Source organism: Botrytis porri, assembly GCF_014898465.1.
Source record: "Botrytis porri strain MUCL 3234 chromosome Unknown BPOR_014, whole genome shotgun sequence".
Taxonomy (NCBI): Eukaryota; Fungi; Ascomycota; class Leotiomycetes; order Helotiales; family Sclerotiniaceae; genus Botrytis; species Botrytis porri.
Window position 1 is genome coordinate 904,948 of NW_024066088.1, and position 16,806 is coordinate 921,753.

Here is a 16,806-nt window from a genome sequence, read left to right on the forward strand (position 1 = left end):
CCGTAACGCCGTCGTCCGCTTCCTGTATGCAAGAGTTGAAAGGCTTCCTTGAAAGGGCTTCCTTGAAAGGGCTTCCTGAACTGTGATATCCAGATAGTCGGGTTAACGAATCATGGATGAAGGGGGTTCGAAAAATCTTTTTGTCGATGCAAATTTTGGGAGTCTTCCCAAAAGAGTTGAGTGGGGGTCAGCGTAAACTGGGTTATCCCTTCATGGGTTGAATTTTATTGTGGGTGTCCTGTTTCCTTTCCAGTGGACTTTGAGCACACACAGATGAAATAAATCCTCAGTACTTGATTGTAATTTGCTCGCTTGTCTCGGTGAGTTCGACGTTTTATTAGTCAAGCGTTCAGTGTTCACGCGTGGCCAACTGTGTGTGTGTGTCACTGTCAGACTTTGACTTTGTTGAACTGCTGGGAAGGAGAAATGAACATTCTCAGACTCTCAGTGTTGTTTATTATATATTATCATTGGATATGCTAGGGCACAATCGTGAGGCAAGGAAGATACATTATGGAAACGCCATTATGCTGGAAGACCTTCGTAAAGGAATTATGGATTTATGGAGAGCCTGACAACGTTTGTATGCACTTAGTTCAAGCGAAGCTAGCCGTCGACATTTCAGATGATATCTTTCCATTCCTCCTTACTTATTCTTATGCGGGCGTAACGGAAGACCTAATAAAGCTACAGTATTCCGTTAATCAGTCAGTCGTCATAATTATTTATGAACGGCCAAGCAACTTCCCAACTGGCATCGAAATAGTTTGACCAAATCAACATTTCATGTTGCAAGAACACATTGATAAGAGCCTTGTTAAGATCGACCAATACACATCACACCATAATCCTACTCGGCTTGCAACTTGTACGGAGTAGGACGATCCTACTCATTCTGAGGTTATCTTGAACATCATTGTCACTTCACACTTCAAACTGATGTCCGTCATATAATATACCTAGCATTTCCAGCAGATTTAAAACCTTGACCCCTTCTCCTGCTTTCGATTCTCCTCTCTTTTCTATGGGATCCTGTACATAAATGTACCAAAATGTAATTGTGTAAGAGTACCCCTGAACTAAAAAATCTCAAATCTTCCCAAAAGGTTTCGATACAACAACACACTTTTTTCAACGGTAGGTTCAGAAATTCAGAAACACCGAACTTACACAGAGGGACCCACGTCGTCATGATGTAATTACGCACGGGATCAATCAAAGCCACCCTCTCTCACAAGCATTAAGCATTAAGCATCGAAAACATCAAGGGCTTTCAAGCATTTCTTGATTACTATACTCAACCAAGCACTCAACTCAAGACGATCAACGATCATTTTTACCCCTTATAGCAGTAGCGAGTAATAGAAGAGGTGTGAGAAAAATGGATTTTATTGTTCATGGACATGATTACCATGGGACTAGCTATACCACTTAGGGTTCTGGCGTCGAACTTATTATACATTATATGCCTATCCAGGCTAGCACCTTCTTCTGGATACAAATAAGGTAGACAGGACCGCTAATCTCTCTGAAGCGCCGGCATTTTGATTTGCTACGGGTCCAACGAACTTGACTGGCAGACTCAGTGCCGTACGTACCGATATAAGAATCCCTACGAAGTACGTATCCTATCCTGCGAAAAAACTGCTTGCGAGTCACAAGTATCGTGAGATTTTCCCCGCTCATCATCATTTCCATTCACAGCGGCATAACTAGACGTTGGAAGATCAGATCAACAAACTAAGGATACAAATCATGAAACTGTTTCCGATGCCGAGCGTTTACGTCTGCTCGGATGAAGGAAGAGGCGCTCCAATCGTTCTGTTCGAGTTTCATATCAAGTTCTAATCACATCGACTCTTCAAAGCGTCAAAAGTTTATCACTCAATGAAGCCACACAGATTTCAAGTCCTGACAATATGACAAAAGTTGACTCGGGTTCGCTGTCAACTGTTAACCCCTCCTCGAACATTATTTCCCAACCTCGGAACATACATTATCCAAGCTCAATGCTCATCAAACAAATTCTGTGTCCCCATGATGTTCCGCGTTCTCACGTTGCCGATCCCATGGAAATACTTCCCTGCAAAATCCTCTCGACGATTGAAAACAAATTACTAAATACAGAGGACCCTGAATACAACCCCTGGCTCTACCATCCATTTAAGACAATGTAAAGTAGTGATAAACCTTATGCCACCCTATAAAAGGCTATTCTCAGTATGATGACAGCAGTGGTGCAGCGATGATGATGTTGAACATGATGATCCTTTTTTTCTCTGCCTTGGTGCCTTGGCCTACAGGATCAGGGTTACAAGTCAACAAGTCAAGATGCCTCACTACAATAAGCTTTTACTTATTAGCAAAGATCACTTACAAGTACATATTGCCACAACATAGTCGTCGCATTCTCGTGCTTCAAAGTCTAATGCTTCGTATCGCCAGCACAGCCTTGTGATTCATCATCCGAATCATCAAACCCGAAAAGATTCAGCCGCGTCGAGGAGACCCGTCAGCGAAATTGCCTCTTGCACAAACCAGAATATCCCCGAATGTCCATTTATTATGATTCACGAATGAGATTATGAGAGGCTTAGGCGAACCAAAAGACGTCGGCCATTTTTCGGAGTGGGTGGTCACTGGTCCCAGTGGTCCGTCAATTGTCGGTCATATGTACTCCCAATATTATTGTCCAAAATACGGACTGTGAACTGCAATTGATCCTTGAAGTAGCCAGAAAGCACAAACCACCAAACCGTCAAAGTGAGCACCACGGGATGGATCAACAAGAGAATAAACAACAATTAAACAATAATCAACAATAATCAACATAGCGGTGAGGTGCGAGAGTTTGGGAAATCATTTGCTGAAAATCTTTGTAACTGTTGAACCATAAGAAAGATCAGCTTCTTACTCTCATCTGTGCAGAGCGGCCCTTTCTCTGCTCTACCCTCGTGAGTGGGAGACAAAATAAGCCGTACATCGGATTTGATGCAGAGTGTTCCCCGGATACACACATCGTCCGAGGCCATGGGTCAAGAGAGGGGACATTCAAGATCCAAGAATATGTAATCAGAGTGTCGTGAAAGTTCCCCACTGGTATCTATCCTTCTACTTTTTGTGCGTGAGATTCTGGATAACCATCTAATAACTACATTATTCGTTATTCTCCTAATCATCGGCTTCCCTAACACTCCAAATCGTAAGCGGATTAGCGAATGTGGATGAAGGGGCTGAGAGCTTGTTTTGTTCACACGACCTCTTCTTCTTGTCCAACTTCTGAGGCTGAGAATTGATTTGCCCAATCTCGGTATTTTCAGCCTATGACTATAATTACCCATCATACAAAAGAGGATTTGATCAGATGGAACTATTACTTCATTTGTTTGTACGCACTTGAGTAAGTTGAGGAACGGCAGCGCAATTACACCATTCTGTATATCTCACGCAGGTGCGCGAGGCAGCTATGTGGTACAGCATGAATATCGACAAGACTGAACAGGCATACCACGTGGAAATGACGATTTGGCTATATTGGTTATGTAACGTTCAGCGTAGGTGGCGGAAGGACCCTGAAATATCTGTGTCGGATTGTCGAGGATGAGTAGGAGGTTTTGAGATGATCAATTAATTAGTTATTGCATTTTGGTGATTTGATGAACCTTTTCTATGTCACACTGGAGGATTTGATGAGTAGAGCTTGCCACACGATGGAATGTGCAAGAATGAAAAGCTTGGCAAGCTGTTTAATTGGTCAACCTCGAACTAAAAAATCAAGAAAATTTTGTAATTTGTGGTGTTCTAATGCCAGGAATTGATATCAGGGGCATTTATTAGATGCAGTACATATCGGATTCGGTATGCAATTCCCATTATACTGAACATGCTTGCCTTCCAAAGTTCCACGATCCTTCCTTCTGCATAACGCTATGTCGAAAAAAACAATATAGGGCTATTTTCTTCAGTGACTCTCTTGATTAGCATGATATAGCACGATTCGTTCAGTACCATTAACCATAATTAGTTTGGAACGACTGGCGGGAAAAAGACGGAAGACGGAAACTAGGCCGTACCTTGAATGTGCTAAAACATACGTGCCATTAGTGAAGTGAATCAAGTGATTGAAGAAGGTTCCTCGGCAACATGGTTAGCGGGTGCAGTTTGGGGTAAGAAGACGGTGGGATTCGTAAGGGGGGGAGGGGGGCGTTTTTTTGGGTGGAATTGAATCGGCGGTGTCGGAGTGTGTTGGAACCTTGGGAGTAAGATGGGAGGGAACTTATACTCCTAATAAGTTGAGGACATCATGTAAGGAGAATGAGTGTTGAAGGATGATAGGTTCTGTGAATATAAAGATGGAGTTGTAGATCCGTCGTCTTGGTGTTCCTCTATTGATACCCCGTTGCCTTGGTTTGACATTCTTTAGTGCTCTCCTAGTCTCTGAAACCCCTCGAGCAAACCCCCGAACCGATGGCTACAACCCAATCAATACAGTAAAGATACGATGCTCAGTATCGAAATCTCATGCAACATGGGAAAGCACCTCGGAAAAACATCTTCATACACTATTTCACATCTTTGTAGGGCGGAACCGGGTAATCTTACTTGACTTACAACTCACGAGCTCACAACTCAAGATTTTTAATGGGGAAAGAAAGTCAGAGAACTCCGTTCTCCCCTTTGGGAGCGAGATGTGGGTATTGAGGGGATCTATATTTTTTGGACCAATCAAGCGCCTGTATGGATATTTGATGTTACTTACTAGGGCAACTAGGGGTAGAAACTCGAAATTAGCTTGCTGCCCAAATCTTACTCACCTACTCATCTTTGATTTTTATAATGCCCAATCATTGGTGTTTGCTTGCATGAAGAGTAAGTGCATATTGTTGAAATTAAAAGGTGAGCGGAAGTCATCTGTCGAGGGTGTGTAGTGAGTGGGATGAAGTCTTGACAGAATCCGAGTTAGACTATAGGTTCCCATACCACTAACGGATGGAAATTGGCAATATAGATGCAGATTTAAGTATACATATGCAGACACAAACTAATCACAGCAGCTGAATCATTCATTAGCTACGGGGTAAGATACCAAGCTGCGCTTAGCAACAGTGCTTTGTTTGGTAACCGATCCTAAAGCATGAACTAGTCTCTAGGAAATCGATAAATTGCGCATGTGGCGTGGTGAGGGAGGCGGCTGATAAGGCGATGTGTGGACTATCACGGCATCTTTATACATGGATGCCATGGTGGGAAGTGAGTGTGTAGTGTAGGCTTATGGAGTGAGAGTTAGATATTTGAATAGAAGAGAGTCGTTGCTGCTAGGTTTAGCCATGTGCCTTCTGACAAGTTGAGAGAAACTAGTCAAGGACGAAGATTAAGTTTATGGGAGGATTATTCGGATGTGAAGGGGTGATGCGATGGTGGGATGGTGAGATGGCGAAATTAATTTAGATCAGGTGGGTGGTGGGTGGGATTAGAGCGGAAGAAGAGGGGGTGGGGTCGAATGGGGAGGAGTATGAATAGTGTTTGGCACGATTAATTGAATAAGTGCTTTTTTGAACTAAAACTGCAGAAAGATCATAGGCATCTAGCACATTAGATTTGCTTTTTTGTTGGAAGATGACTTGTGCTTGTAAGTGAGAATCGGAGCGATCTGGTTGGTACTGTGCAGTAGGAACACTGCATGACACTTTAACCCGAATCAATATCATAGGATGATATCTCGGAGAATACTCATCCATTCAAAGCTGACTCAGGTGCAGTGTAAATGTAACAGGCACTGATTGGCCAACAACATGTTTAGATTGACTGTGAATATTATCACTCTCTTTACTCTGGGGAATTTTCATTTTGCCAATTTGCTTGACGGTGTTTCTTTGAAATTGGCGGATGTTCCGTTGACAACAGATGAACAATAAACACTTCTGGATGTAACTTCCTCTACATGCCATCCTACCCTCTGGTCCTCTGCAATGCGTTGACATAAAACCGCCCTCCTCATCTCTGTGTGCCGCAATTGCGCTCTAGATGCAATCAGTATCAACATATGATACCGTAGCCCCTGTAGTTATCGTGCCATTGATAGCCTGGGCTTGGGCTATGGATGTATATGTATTAGCATTCATTCAGTCACCCGCTAGTTCTCATAACCTCCAAGAGAGTAAAGAGGAAACTCACCGCCACTAGTTGTTAACCACAATCTCTTCCCTTCCTTTCCTCCGACTCTCTCAAATGCGCCCGCCGTAACACCAGCCAGTGCTGTAGATGTGTTACTACCAGCTACAGCTACAACCTCACTCATGCCCTGTTTCCACATGAATAGCGTGTCTTGATCGTTGCCGCACAGGAAGATTGTACCATCTTCACGAATGACGAAATCATCTGGACTCATTACATTTACTAGTAACACGCTATCACTCACTGGTGCCGCAGTGATTGGAGCGATAGGTACGCGGTTAAAGGTGCTTGCGCCGAGATTGTCGAAATAGAGATATGGAGAGCGGTAATGAATACCATTGATCCCGAGATGTGCTTTTGAATTTGGTGGGACGGCCATAGACGAGAGCCGAAGGGGAATGGTGTAAGAGGAGGTTGCGACATTGACGTTGTAGACTTGACCAAGGGTCGAGTCACTTATAAGAATATGTTCTGGATCTAAAGTATCCATGCCGTTCAACAAAACAGATTCTGGAAGATCGACTATGTGGGATACTGTTGGAGCGGAGGTTAGGATACCAGCTTTGGAGGAAAAGGTGTTCAAGTCCACTTTGTAAATGGCATTAGAGTAATCCGTAGCTTTTGTGAAAACAGCTGTATAGGGTGTTTGGACGGCGACATAGAAGACATCCGAGAAGGGTGTGATCTCAGTGATACCTAGAACTGTAGAGCTGTGAAGTCAATATTTGCCTTTGTAGCCAGGCTCTTGAGGAGAAATAAGAATTCAGGTTCTCGTAGGGGAATTGAGAATACACATAACGTAGAACATAAGTTAATATAGATGGGGGCATTGAAGAGTACGATGTGAGATAATTTGCGTACGTCCGATATAGGTTGTTGTGTTGAAAGTATGAAGGGTTATGGGAGCTGTTTGGTTGGAAGGGTCAAGGAGTTGGAGGATCGGTGTATCGAGACGGGTAATGAGTAGTTGGCCATTTGAACGAACGGCAATGTTTTCGGCCCAGGTTTTGTCCCCGAGTAACTGGAGCTCGGTGACAGGAAGTGGAAGAGACGCAGCCGAAGATTTTGCTAGAGGTGTGGTGCTAGCGAGAGAGAAGAAAGTTGTGGTCAAGAGACCTGTAATGTGATAAAGACAGCGCATCTTGTGGACGAAGAAGGAAAGTCAAGATAATTGGAGTAACAGGAACACAATTGAGCTGTTGCACTGGTAGGACATATCCAGATTTATATTTGTGACTTTGTCAAACCGCGTTTATAAGTATTACTAGTGACTTGGAAAGTCCATGGGTCCAAGGCTAGGGTTGGACAGCCAAAGTTCAGCTCAATCAATATTTATAGTTTCCTCCATCGAATGAATGGTACGGAAAAGCTCCGTATGATCCATAAACTGCATAGCAAAGGCTGAATAAGCATGTTAAGAGAAAGTTTACAATTGTTATTAAGCAAGAGACGCATGAAAGTTGAAGATGTCTCAGATTTCGAACTATTGGAACTAAGACGAGTGACCGGGAAAGTATGTAAGCAACTACCAAAGATGTCGGTGTGTGCAGTAACTCAAAGAAATGTGATGATTCCCGGATTTCCCAGTACTTGCAAAGTACACAATTCTCTGGTACGCTGAGTGATTTCGTGTAATCACACTATGAACGAACATGACAATACCGATTATGGTTCTCGCATGACTTCCTGATTGTTTCTACGCGAAGACTATTACATTGAAGCACCTCTCTTAGCTGAAGATTGGGAACAGTGGAAGACTTGATGGTAATCAAACCCAATATCGGTTGTTTGATGAAATATATATATACCGTCCAAGTAACCGAAACTTTTATATGAGCAGAAGAGACTATTGAAATGTTGGCTTTCGGGTTCCCCTTTCGATATGAGAGCTAGTCTTCCGTGACACATGGCCAGCTATCTCGACTGAAGTTTGGCGTATTGTCGTCGAGTTCTGCACTCATGACATGTTCCATCGTGCAGACATCGACAATAAACTTTGTACCTTAATCGAACTACAGCAACTTTGCTGATTTTTGGCCCTCAGACGTCAACCACCGTGCCAATGTATGATTCAATGCTGGGGAAGGAAGGAAAACTATGGTGTTCACTTGAATTTCCGAATCCTCGAGTAAATTCACTTGCAATGATACCTAGTATCGCAACTATCCAAGACCATTAAACTCATGAAACCGGTGAATTATGGTATGGTCATCCTTTATAACTGACCTGCTAAAGTCTGTCACAGGATTCGTGATGAATAACATTCTCGGAACAAATCATTTACATGATGTCAACCTAGTAGCTGTTAGGCTTGTTTTTCTGGAGTTTGTCTATTCGCTTCAAATTCCTTGCATTAAGCTCGCTCAAAAGTTTAAAACCACACCGCTTTCTTACACGCTAACCTGTTAAGAACGCATTCGTGGCAGAATCTGAACTGTCCCTTGAGCACCGCGAAATAATGTTCACAGCACAGAATGCAAGATGCGATGTCTTGAATGAAGTGTCACGATCTTTACTTAATTAATGAATTTTATGATTGTCATGATTTATGAGAGTTGATAGTCAGTAGCGTTCTGTCAATACTAGAAACAATAAACCAATACAATAGATCAAATGACAATGGAACAACCATCGTCAAGCTCAAAGGTTACAGGTAACACACTTTCAATATCCTATGCCCGTTGCAGTTACTAAGATCATTGAAGTGGAATATTTCGACCCTGATAATGTATATCCGCTCTTATCGCCAGGACTTTTACCTCGACTTCCTCTACGAAACTTACACTGGGAATCACACGCTGGTCCGCTCCGTTCCATATCCTCCCTCCATGTCGACCTCATCAAACACAATCCAGACTCCGGACTGAGCGCACCATCAGTGCCCCTCAATTCAAGTTTATCCGATCTCTCTAGAGTAAGAAGTACGGACTCTGGCATCAGCGCAGACGATGGATTTCGCACACAGGCAATTGGCCAAGCTGCTGACAGGCCTCCTGCACTCTCTCGATCCGGTACGAATTCGGCTGTGAAGGGCCGCAGACACCAAATTCCCGGGTTAAGACAGACACCGTACTTGAAGATTCTGTTCCTGCGGTGTGATGATAATGATACATACAAGTCTCAGGGTCGGAAACAGGTTCGAGAGTGGATAAAGGAACACACTCCATCATCCACAAGCAAATCCACTTCGCAGGAGAACCACGACAACTTTGAATTCCTTATTGTCCATGTCATCGTCCCGAATACTGCAGCGGCTACTCAGCCTCCAACGAGTGGTAAAACTGCAGATGGTAGCTCTGGATCTACAAGTGAGAAATCTACGCCACGTTGGAGAGGCGGTGGATCATCTACCATCCTCGAGAAATTGAGAGCAGACTTCAATGGGTCAACGAAATCTGGTGTTGATCGGATTGCTCAAATTCGCATTGGTATCAATGATGTTCCATATAACATGCTTCCACGTGTTGTACCGGCGATTCCTGGATCCTATACGGAAACACCACAAGAAAATGAGAATGCCTGGATTGATCTGATTTCGAAGCTCAAATTCTTGATATTGCAGTCATTTGACATGCGGGTAACTCAATATGAAGAGAATATCCGCGAAAAGGATAGTCAAAGAACTTTACCTGGCTGGAACTTCTGTACATTTTTTGTACTCAAAGAGGGTCTGGCAAGAGGATTTGAGAGTGTGGGTTTGATCGAAGATGCCTTAGTAGGTTATGATGAGCTTTCCATTGGCTTAGATACAATTGTTAGAGACCAAGCTGCTGCAGAGCCTGGCATTCAGCACGGCGGCTCTTTCTTACCTTACACTGAAGAACTCAAACTCCAGGCAGAGCGGGCTAGAGAGGCAATTATGAAAGATATAGGCTTGGAGGGCGCGGGATCAGACTCAGAGGAACCGATTGACCTACAGTCTACGGGTGGTACTTCCGAAAAGGAGGAGGATGAGATCCCCATTGACGCATCGAGGAAAAGGTACCGGGAACTCATTCTTGCGAATGATGTTTCAATATTTGATTTTCGGTGCTACTTATTTGCTCGCCAATTAACTCTCTTACTGCGATTAGCGAATGCATGGTTTACACAAGAAGAATTGCTCGCAAAGCTGAAAGAACAGCGAGAATCAAGTTTACTTGGAGTAGCTACTAGGCTTCCAGCTTCACAACCTTCAGATGACACTGAAAATCTTGCTGTTCTTGGTGAGGTATGTAAGCGATCAATGGACTTCATCGGTGCTATATCAAATATCATGCGTGAGGATATCTGGAGTGCTTATTTCCATTCTCAAAAAGACATTTCCTACGAGAAGGCAAAATCGGATTTTAAATCAGATCCCTTAATGAATCAAGTAATTGAAAATGTTGTTTCCTCGTTCACATTTTCCCTTGCTCAGCAGATACTTGCACAAACTTCAACAAAAGCATTGCCTATCCCACCTTCTACTTTAGCACCTCCCGGCGGCGGAGCAGAGCTCAAATCCTCAATCCCCGAACCTAAAACCATGATGCATCCTGCTAGGACGACTTCTCTTGCCCTCCGATCTTCGTCTCGAGAGCCTCCAAGTCCCGGATTGTTTCCCGGTGGTCGAAGAGCCAGCGTACCTGGTCCTGGTGTGAGTTCGTCGGCCTTCCTCAAAAACGGGTTAGAGGACCTTGCTGCCCATCGAGCCGAGCTCTATTTGCTCTCTCGGAGTGTACTAGAACATATTGGTAAACAGCGTGGATGGACTGCCGGTTGGGAAGATGTGAATAAGTATCAAAGCGAGAATGTGGGAGTCATGGAGGAGGTTAACCTTGATGAAGAGACGCCATCAAACAAAGACGAGACCACTCCTCCAAATAAATTTCCACCTTCGCTACACGGCATTGAGAGCAAGTTGCTTCGGACAGCACTAGACAACAAGGTCGATTTTTATCGTCTCTACGAAACTCTCACTGATAAAGCACTCCGGCATTATACCGTAGCAAATCGCATCCAGTCTGTACAGACCAGCATGGCAGATCTGGCTATCCTCAAATATCATTTGGAGGACTATGCTGCTGCTGCCTCCTATTTTTATCGTATTACTCCTTTTTACGGAGATGCTTCGTGGACACAGGTCGAAGTATCACTATTGGTAATGTACGCCAAGTGCCTCAAAGAGTTAAGTCGTAACGATGAATATGTCAAAGTCGTCCTGAAGCTTCTTGCGAGAGTGGCCATGGTGGAGAAAGACAAACTTACCAGAAAATCAGCCTTCAAAATTGGCCAAATGAGCGCGTTTGAGGAAGGAGATGTCATGTTCAGTGACAAATACCTAAATGAATTGTTGCTCATAACACCAACACTGTCTCGTGACGTTCACGTCCCACTGCAAGATTACTTCAGTAAGATTGAAGTAGACGGGACTCCTCAATATCATTCTAGTCAAGACAGTTTCGGGTTACAGCTTCGACTTCAATATTTACTGAAGGAAGACTTGAACGTCGATAAGGCCCGAGTAAGGGTTATCCCGTTATTAGGCGGCCCTGGCAGGGAAATCTGGCTCGAGACAAATGATGCATGTTTGTACAAAAAAGGGTGGAACAAGCTATACGTTCAGAGTAATGTAAGTGAAGATAAACTGTTAATATGAATATTTTCTTACGGTTATAGATCATAATCCCTGGCTCTTATCAAGTCACACATGTCATTCTCCACAGTAGCAAAATTATAATGGAGTATTCGCATGATAGTATTGGGCATTTATCTACAAGAGGTAGTGATTTCTTCAAATGTCCGAAACTACTCCTCTATCACCGCGCAGAAGCTTTCAATTCCAAGCTTTTCTCCTCTAGATGCATGCATCTAGACCAAAATCGTTCTTTGGAGATTGAGCTATCTTCTGGGTGGAACAATGTCACAAATGGCCAACTTCAGATTCGTGCGGCAACAGCTGGGCTGCGGCTTCAAACGAGTGAGGTAGCGGTTATCGACGGACAACTTGAGATTTCCAAGAAGAAAGAGGCAGGGGTTGTTCACTTTGGTGCAATGGAAGCAGAGAGTATTGCAAGAATACGAGTGCCGTTCAATCTCGAACACGAGGTAAACGAAGTCACACTTCGACTTGAAATATCTTACACAACGAAAGATGGAGACTTTTTCTTTGCTACGACTTCTTCGGTGTCAATCATACTCCCACTGGGCGTCAATGTCCAGGACGTATTCAAACATAAAGCATTGTTTTCTAAATTCACCATCTCCACATCCACGAATAGCCCGCTTAGACTTCTTAGTTCCAGGTTGGAAAAGTCCGAATTATTTGAGGCACATTCTGGACTTGGCCTAACACGACCTCTCACCATATTTCCTCGTCAACCAGCGTCTCTACTGTACAAAATCATAAAGACAGATTCCCCTTCTTCCCCAACTATTCGACGGAAGTCCCATAAACCGAGAACTTTATCTCTCATCTTACATTATATTTGTCTCGATGAAGAGGTTTATGATGTTGTGGCTCAAGTTCTGGGAGATTTTCTTGGGAGCAATTCCTTGCGACCATATACTCGTTTAATTATACCTGTCGTTCTTTCGGAACTTCGATCACATTTTTCGCTATACGACTTTGAAAGGGCCGCTATTCTTGGTGAGATACCTACTTCAGCTATTTTCAACATCAGATGGCATGACCATTTTTCGGGACTGGGCAATTCTATCGAACGAGACCAAGATACTGCTCTGCTCATTTGCAACATACTTCAGGAATGGCAGAAGCAAAATCCTGTGATCCCTTTACCTCTCCTATCAGTCGACGGGGCTGCAATCTCAAAAAGCCGATCGATCGTAATCCCTGTGGATGTTCCATCGGTGATGGTGGTGCATACTGCTGATCTACGGCTACTTCAAAAAGCATCAGTAGCTTCTAATATTGCTGTAGCAGCAGCAAACGAGCCGATACCAGCATCATTGCACCTCAAATCGACAAGGAACTGGGACACTGCCTCGCAAAATGATGCCGCAAGCCCAGGGGAAGATATTGAATTTGTATATGAGGTCACAGGTCCATCAGATACATGGCTCATTGGTGGTAGGCGAAAAGGTCACTTCAAAGTCCCTAAAATTGTAGATGGAGGGAATCACAAATTGACTTTCCCTATCGTGCTGATCCCTCTTCGAGAGGGGTTCTTGCAATATCCTTCTATAGAGATCAAACCACTTCCCGCTGCCAAGAGTACCAGGCCAGGATCATCAGGCGGTGGAGAGGAAGGCGGGAAGAATAAATCACGACCTGTAACTTGCGAAACTGACTGCAAGAATACTGGCGAAACAATTAGAATTATAAGTGATGCCAGGAAGACGACTATGAGTTTAGATGCTAGTGGACCGCAGGGCGGAGCTTGGCTGCTAGAAAGTGAGAGAAGACCAGCGGGCGCTGGAGGCATTGTGATCGATTGAAGACATCAGACTTAATATAATAATTTTGGAACAAGGATGTTTGAATGCACAAAATGAAATGTGATAGCGAGGTCTAATTTTTCGGATCAATTACAACAATGAAGTTAAGCTTCATATTGAGTGACAAATAGGTAGAAGACGGTCCTCGTGCAGCCAGAAATTATGACTTACGACCCCGCCGCTAAGAAAAGCATGTTAGCCCCCTTGTAGTTTATTTGCATCTAGCTTCGGAGTTGCATGCTTTCTGGCAGCACGAGTACTGTTCATTAGGTAAGATTAAATGAGCTGAGGGGGGCGGTGGAGTGGGAAAACTTCCCGAGGAGTGAAGTAGATTAATTGCCGGAGGAACTAACAGCGGAAAGGCGAATTGCACGTCCCCCACGGCCCCTCCCGTATAGAAACTCGCGGGATTGAGGGGAAAAAAACGTAGGATCAATTTGCCCGTCAATCTTGGCAATCATACCTAGATAGATATGTTTGGCAAAGATTAGCAATGGTTAAACACGATTAGAATCATTACAACAGGAAACTAATAAGGATTGAGTATTGCACTATTCTAGGGATTGAATGACCGCATGTAACGTAAACGTCTATCATCTTATCGAGCCGCGTATCAATGTTGCTTGACCGAGCCCAGTTTCCTCTCCAGTTTCGTTAATATATCAACCACTATCGGCCAACCGACTCGCCACATCTACTGCAGTCATCATCCAGCCCTTGTCTCGTGCAGATATAAGGAAATGATAGGTTCAGGGTCTCCGCCCTGGGTCTAAATCTAAAGGCTGTGATTTGATCAAATCTACGAACGGTCAAGATCCAAGTACTACCTTGGATGCGAGGATGCTCCTGCCATTCTGCTAGAGATCAAGTATTTTTCTTACATATGGAGGTAGAGGTTTCCCCTGCAATGCATATAATATCGACTTCCTTCTCTTTCTATTTCTCTCGACATTATACCCATTGCTTCTATTCTTTATTGAGGTAAATTGCGGAGGATCACCATTCATTATGGAAGAGAAGTCTAGTCACAGTCCTGTGACAACCTATCCTGAAGAGTCCACAGGTTATGGCGAAAAAGCTCTTCCAAACTACAATGGCAATGATATCCAAGCAGAAGGGCTCATATCTGAAAATGTCGATGGTCTCAAACGAGAACTTTCAGGAAGACAAATTCAGATGGTAACTATTGGTGGTTCAATTGGTACGGCTTTATTCATATCCATTGGATCGGGGCTTACACAAGGTGGACCGGGATCTTTACTCATTGCCTTCATCTTATACAGTTGTTTCCTTGGATTGGTTAACAATTGTATGGCTGAGATGTCAATCTTCATGCCGGTTAGTGGAAGTTTTGTGAGGATGGGGAGTAAATGGGTTGACGAAGCCTTCGGATTTATGCTAGGGTGGAATTTCTTTCTTTATGGTGAGTAGTGTTCAATTGTGTGTGACAAGTTACGAATCATGCAGATAAATGCTAATGAGGATCTGACTCTAGAGGCTATATTGATTCCATGGGAGATTAGCGCGTTAAATTTGGTGTTAACTTTTTGGAGGTATGTATCTTTAGCTCCTTTTTTCAACCGATCATCACACTTGGACATATCTAACGCATTAGGACAGCGACAATATACCCTTAGCAGCTGTTTGCGCTGGATGCATCTTTCTTTATGGGTAAGTTTCTATCTCAATACCTAGGTAGCATTTCTGACTAGAGTAGTGTTATTAATCTCTTTGCTGTTAAATGGTATGGAGAAAGTGAGTTTTGGCTGTCTGGTGGCAAGGTAGTGTTGATCGCTATGATATTTTCCTTCACATTTATTACAATGGTCGGAGGGAATCCAAAACATGATGCATATGGGTTCCGTTATTGGAAAGAACCTGTAAGCTCCTCGCATTTTCTGAGTTTTCATTCGTCCTAATCAATGATCTGTAGGGTGCATTTGCCGAATACGTCACCACTGGATCTTTGGGTAGATTTGAAGGATTTCTTGCCGCATTATGGAAAGCCGCATTTACTATTGTTGGGCCTGGTATGTCAGATCATGCCAGAATCATACCAAAAAAAGTATAAAGCATTTAATTCTAACGATTTTCTAGAATACATTGCTATGATGTCGGGTGAAGCCTCGCATCCCCGCAAAAACCTCAAGCGAGCTTTCAAGACGATCTACTGGAGATTTGGAGTCTTCTTCATTGGAGGAGCTCTAGCATGTGGAATAGTCATTCCATACAATGACAAGAAGCTAATTGCTATTCTTTCGAGTGGTGGCTCTGAGACTGGAACTGCAGCTTCAAGTCCCTATGTTCTTGCTATGCAAAATTTGGGAATTGGCGTACTTCCGCATATTACAAATGCATTACTTGTGACTAGTATCTTTTCCGCCGGTAACTCCTATGTGTATGTTATCCTCCCCCCCTACGCAATGATGTCCTAGAAGATACTGACAGTACCAAAGTTACTGCGCATGTCGTACATTGTATAGTCTCTCTCTCGATGGACACGCCCCACGTTTCCTCCGCAAATGCACCAAGTCTGGTGTTCCCATCTATTGCTTTTGCGTCACCATGATCTTTCCCTTTTTAAGTTTCCTTGCCGTGGGCAACAGTTCGGCTCAAGTCATCACATGGCTCGCAAACCTTACCGAAGCCTCGCAAATCATAGATTACATTTGCATGTGTACTATCTATATATTGTTCTATAGAGCATTAAAGGTACAGGGTATAGATAGAAGTACTCTACCTTATGTAGGTTGGTATCAACCTTATTGTGCCTGGGCGGGACTTGCGGCAATGATTTTCACGGTGGCGTGTTATGGATACACCACATTTTTGCCAGGATGTGAGTTCTCTTTGTGCCCCCTCCTGCATGCTGAGTATTCGAAATATGAAAACAAAACTGACCAAAAGTAGGGTGGGACACCGGAACGTTCTTCTCGTATTATACCATGGTATTCGTCTGTCCAGTACTTTACGGGGGATGGAAAATCGTCAAGAAGACCAAAGTTATAAAACCAGAAGATGCGGATCTTGTATGGGAAAGACCAATTATCGATGCGTACGAAGCTAATATGGCTGAAAAACACATATCGTTCTGGCAGGAAGTAAAAATTATGATGGGATTTGGAAAGAAGGAAGTGCACGTGGAATAATGAATGATGAATGAATGATGGATAGAGAGGATAGACAGTCCAATCATCACCTTAGAGAAAAAGT

General features: G+C 43.5%; 3 protein-coding genes across 3 annotated transcripts; 2 read left to right on the top strand and 1 right to left on the bottom strand.

Moving 5' to 3' along the window:
- Positions 1–6,020: 6,020 nt before the first annotated feature.
- Positions 6,021–7,315, bottom strand: EAF01_009617 (uncharacterized protein; the record flags this gene model as incomplete). The annotated part of the gene is made up of 3 exons (XM_038917873.1): positions 6,021–6,094; positions 6,175–6,876; positions 7,036–7,315. 3 exons carry the CDS (start codon positions 7,313–7,315, stop codon positions 6,021–6,023), a joined length of 1,056 nt encoding a protein of 351 aa, XP_038766682.1.
- Positions 7,316–8,793: 1,478 nt separating this feature from the next.
- On the top strand, positions 8,794–13,593 carry EAF01_009618 (uncharacterized protein; the record flags this gene model as incomplete). The annotated part of the gene is made up of 3 exons (XM_038917874.1): positions 8,794–8,827; positions 8,880–11,767; positions 11,815–13,593. 3 exons carry the CDS (start codon positions 8,794–8,796, stop codon positions 13,591–13,593), a joined length of 4,701 nt encoding a protein of 1,566 aa, XP_038766683.1.
- Positions 13,594–14,601: 1,008 nt separating this feature from the next.
- EAF01_009619 (uncharacterized protein) lies at positions 14,602–16,742 on the top strand (the record flags this gene model as incomplete). The annotated part of the gene is made up of 8 exons (XM_038917875.1): positions 14,602–15,016; positions 15,089–15,146; positions 15,214–15,264; positions 15,311–15,473; positions 15,527–15,623; positions 15,691–15,991; positions 16,050–16,432; positions 16,504–16,742. The coding sequence occupies 8 exons, from the start codon at positions 14,602–14,604 to the stop codon at positions 16,740–16,742; spliced, it is 1,707 nt and encodes a 568-aa protein (XP_038766684.1).
- Positions 16,743–16,806: the final 64 nt, after the last annotated feature.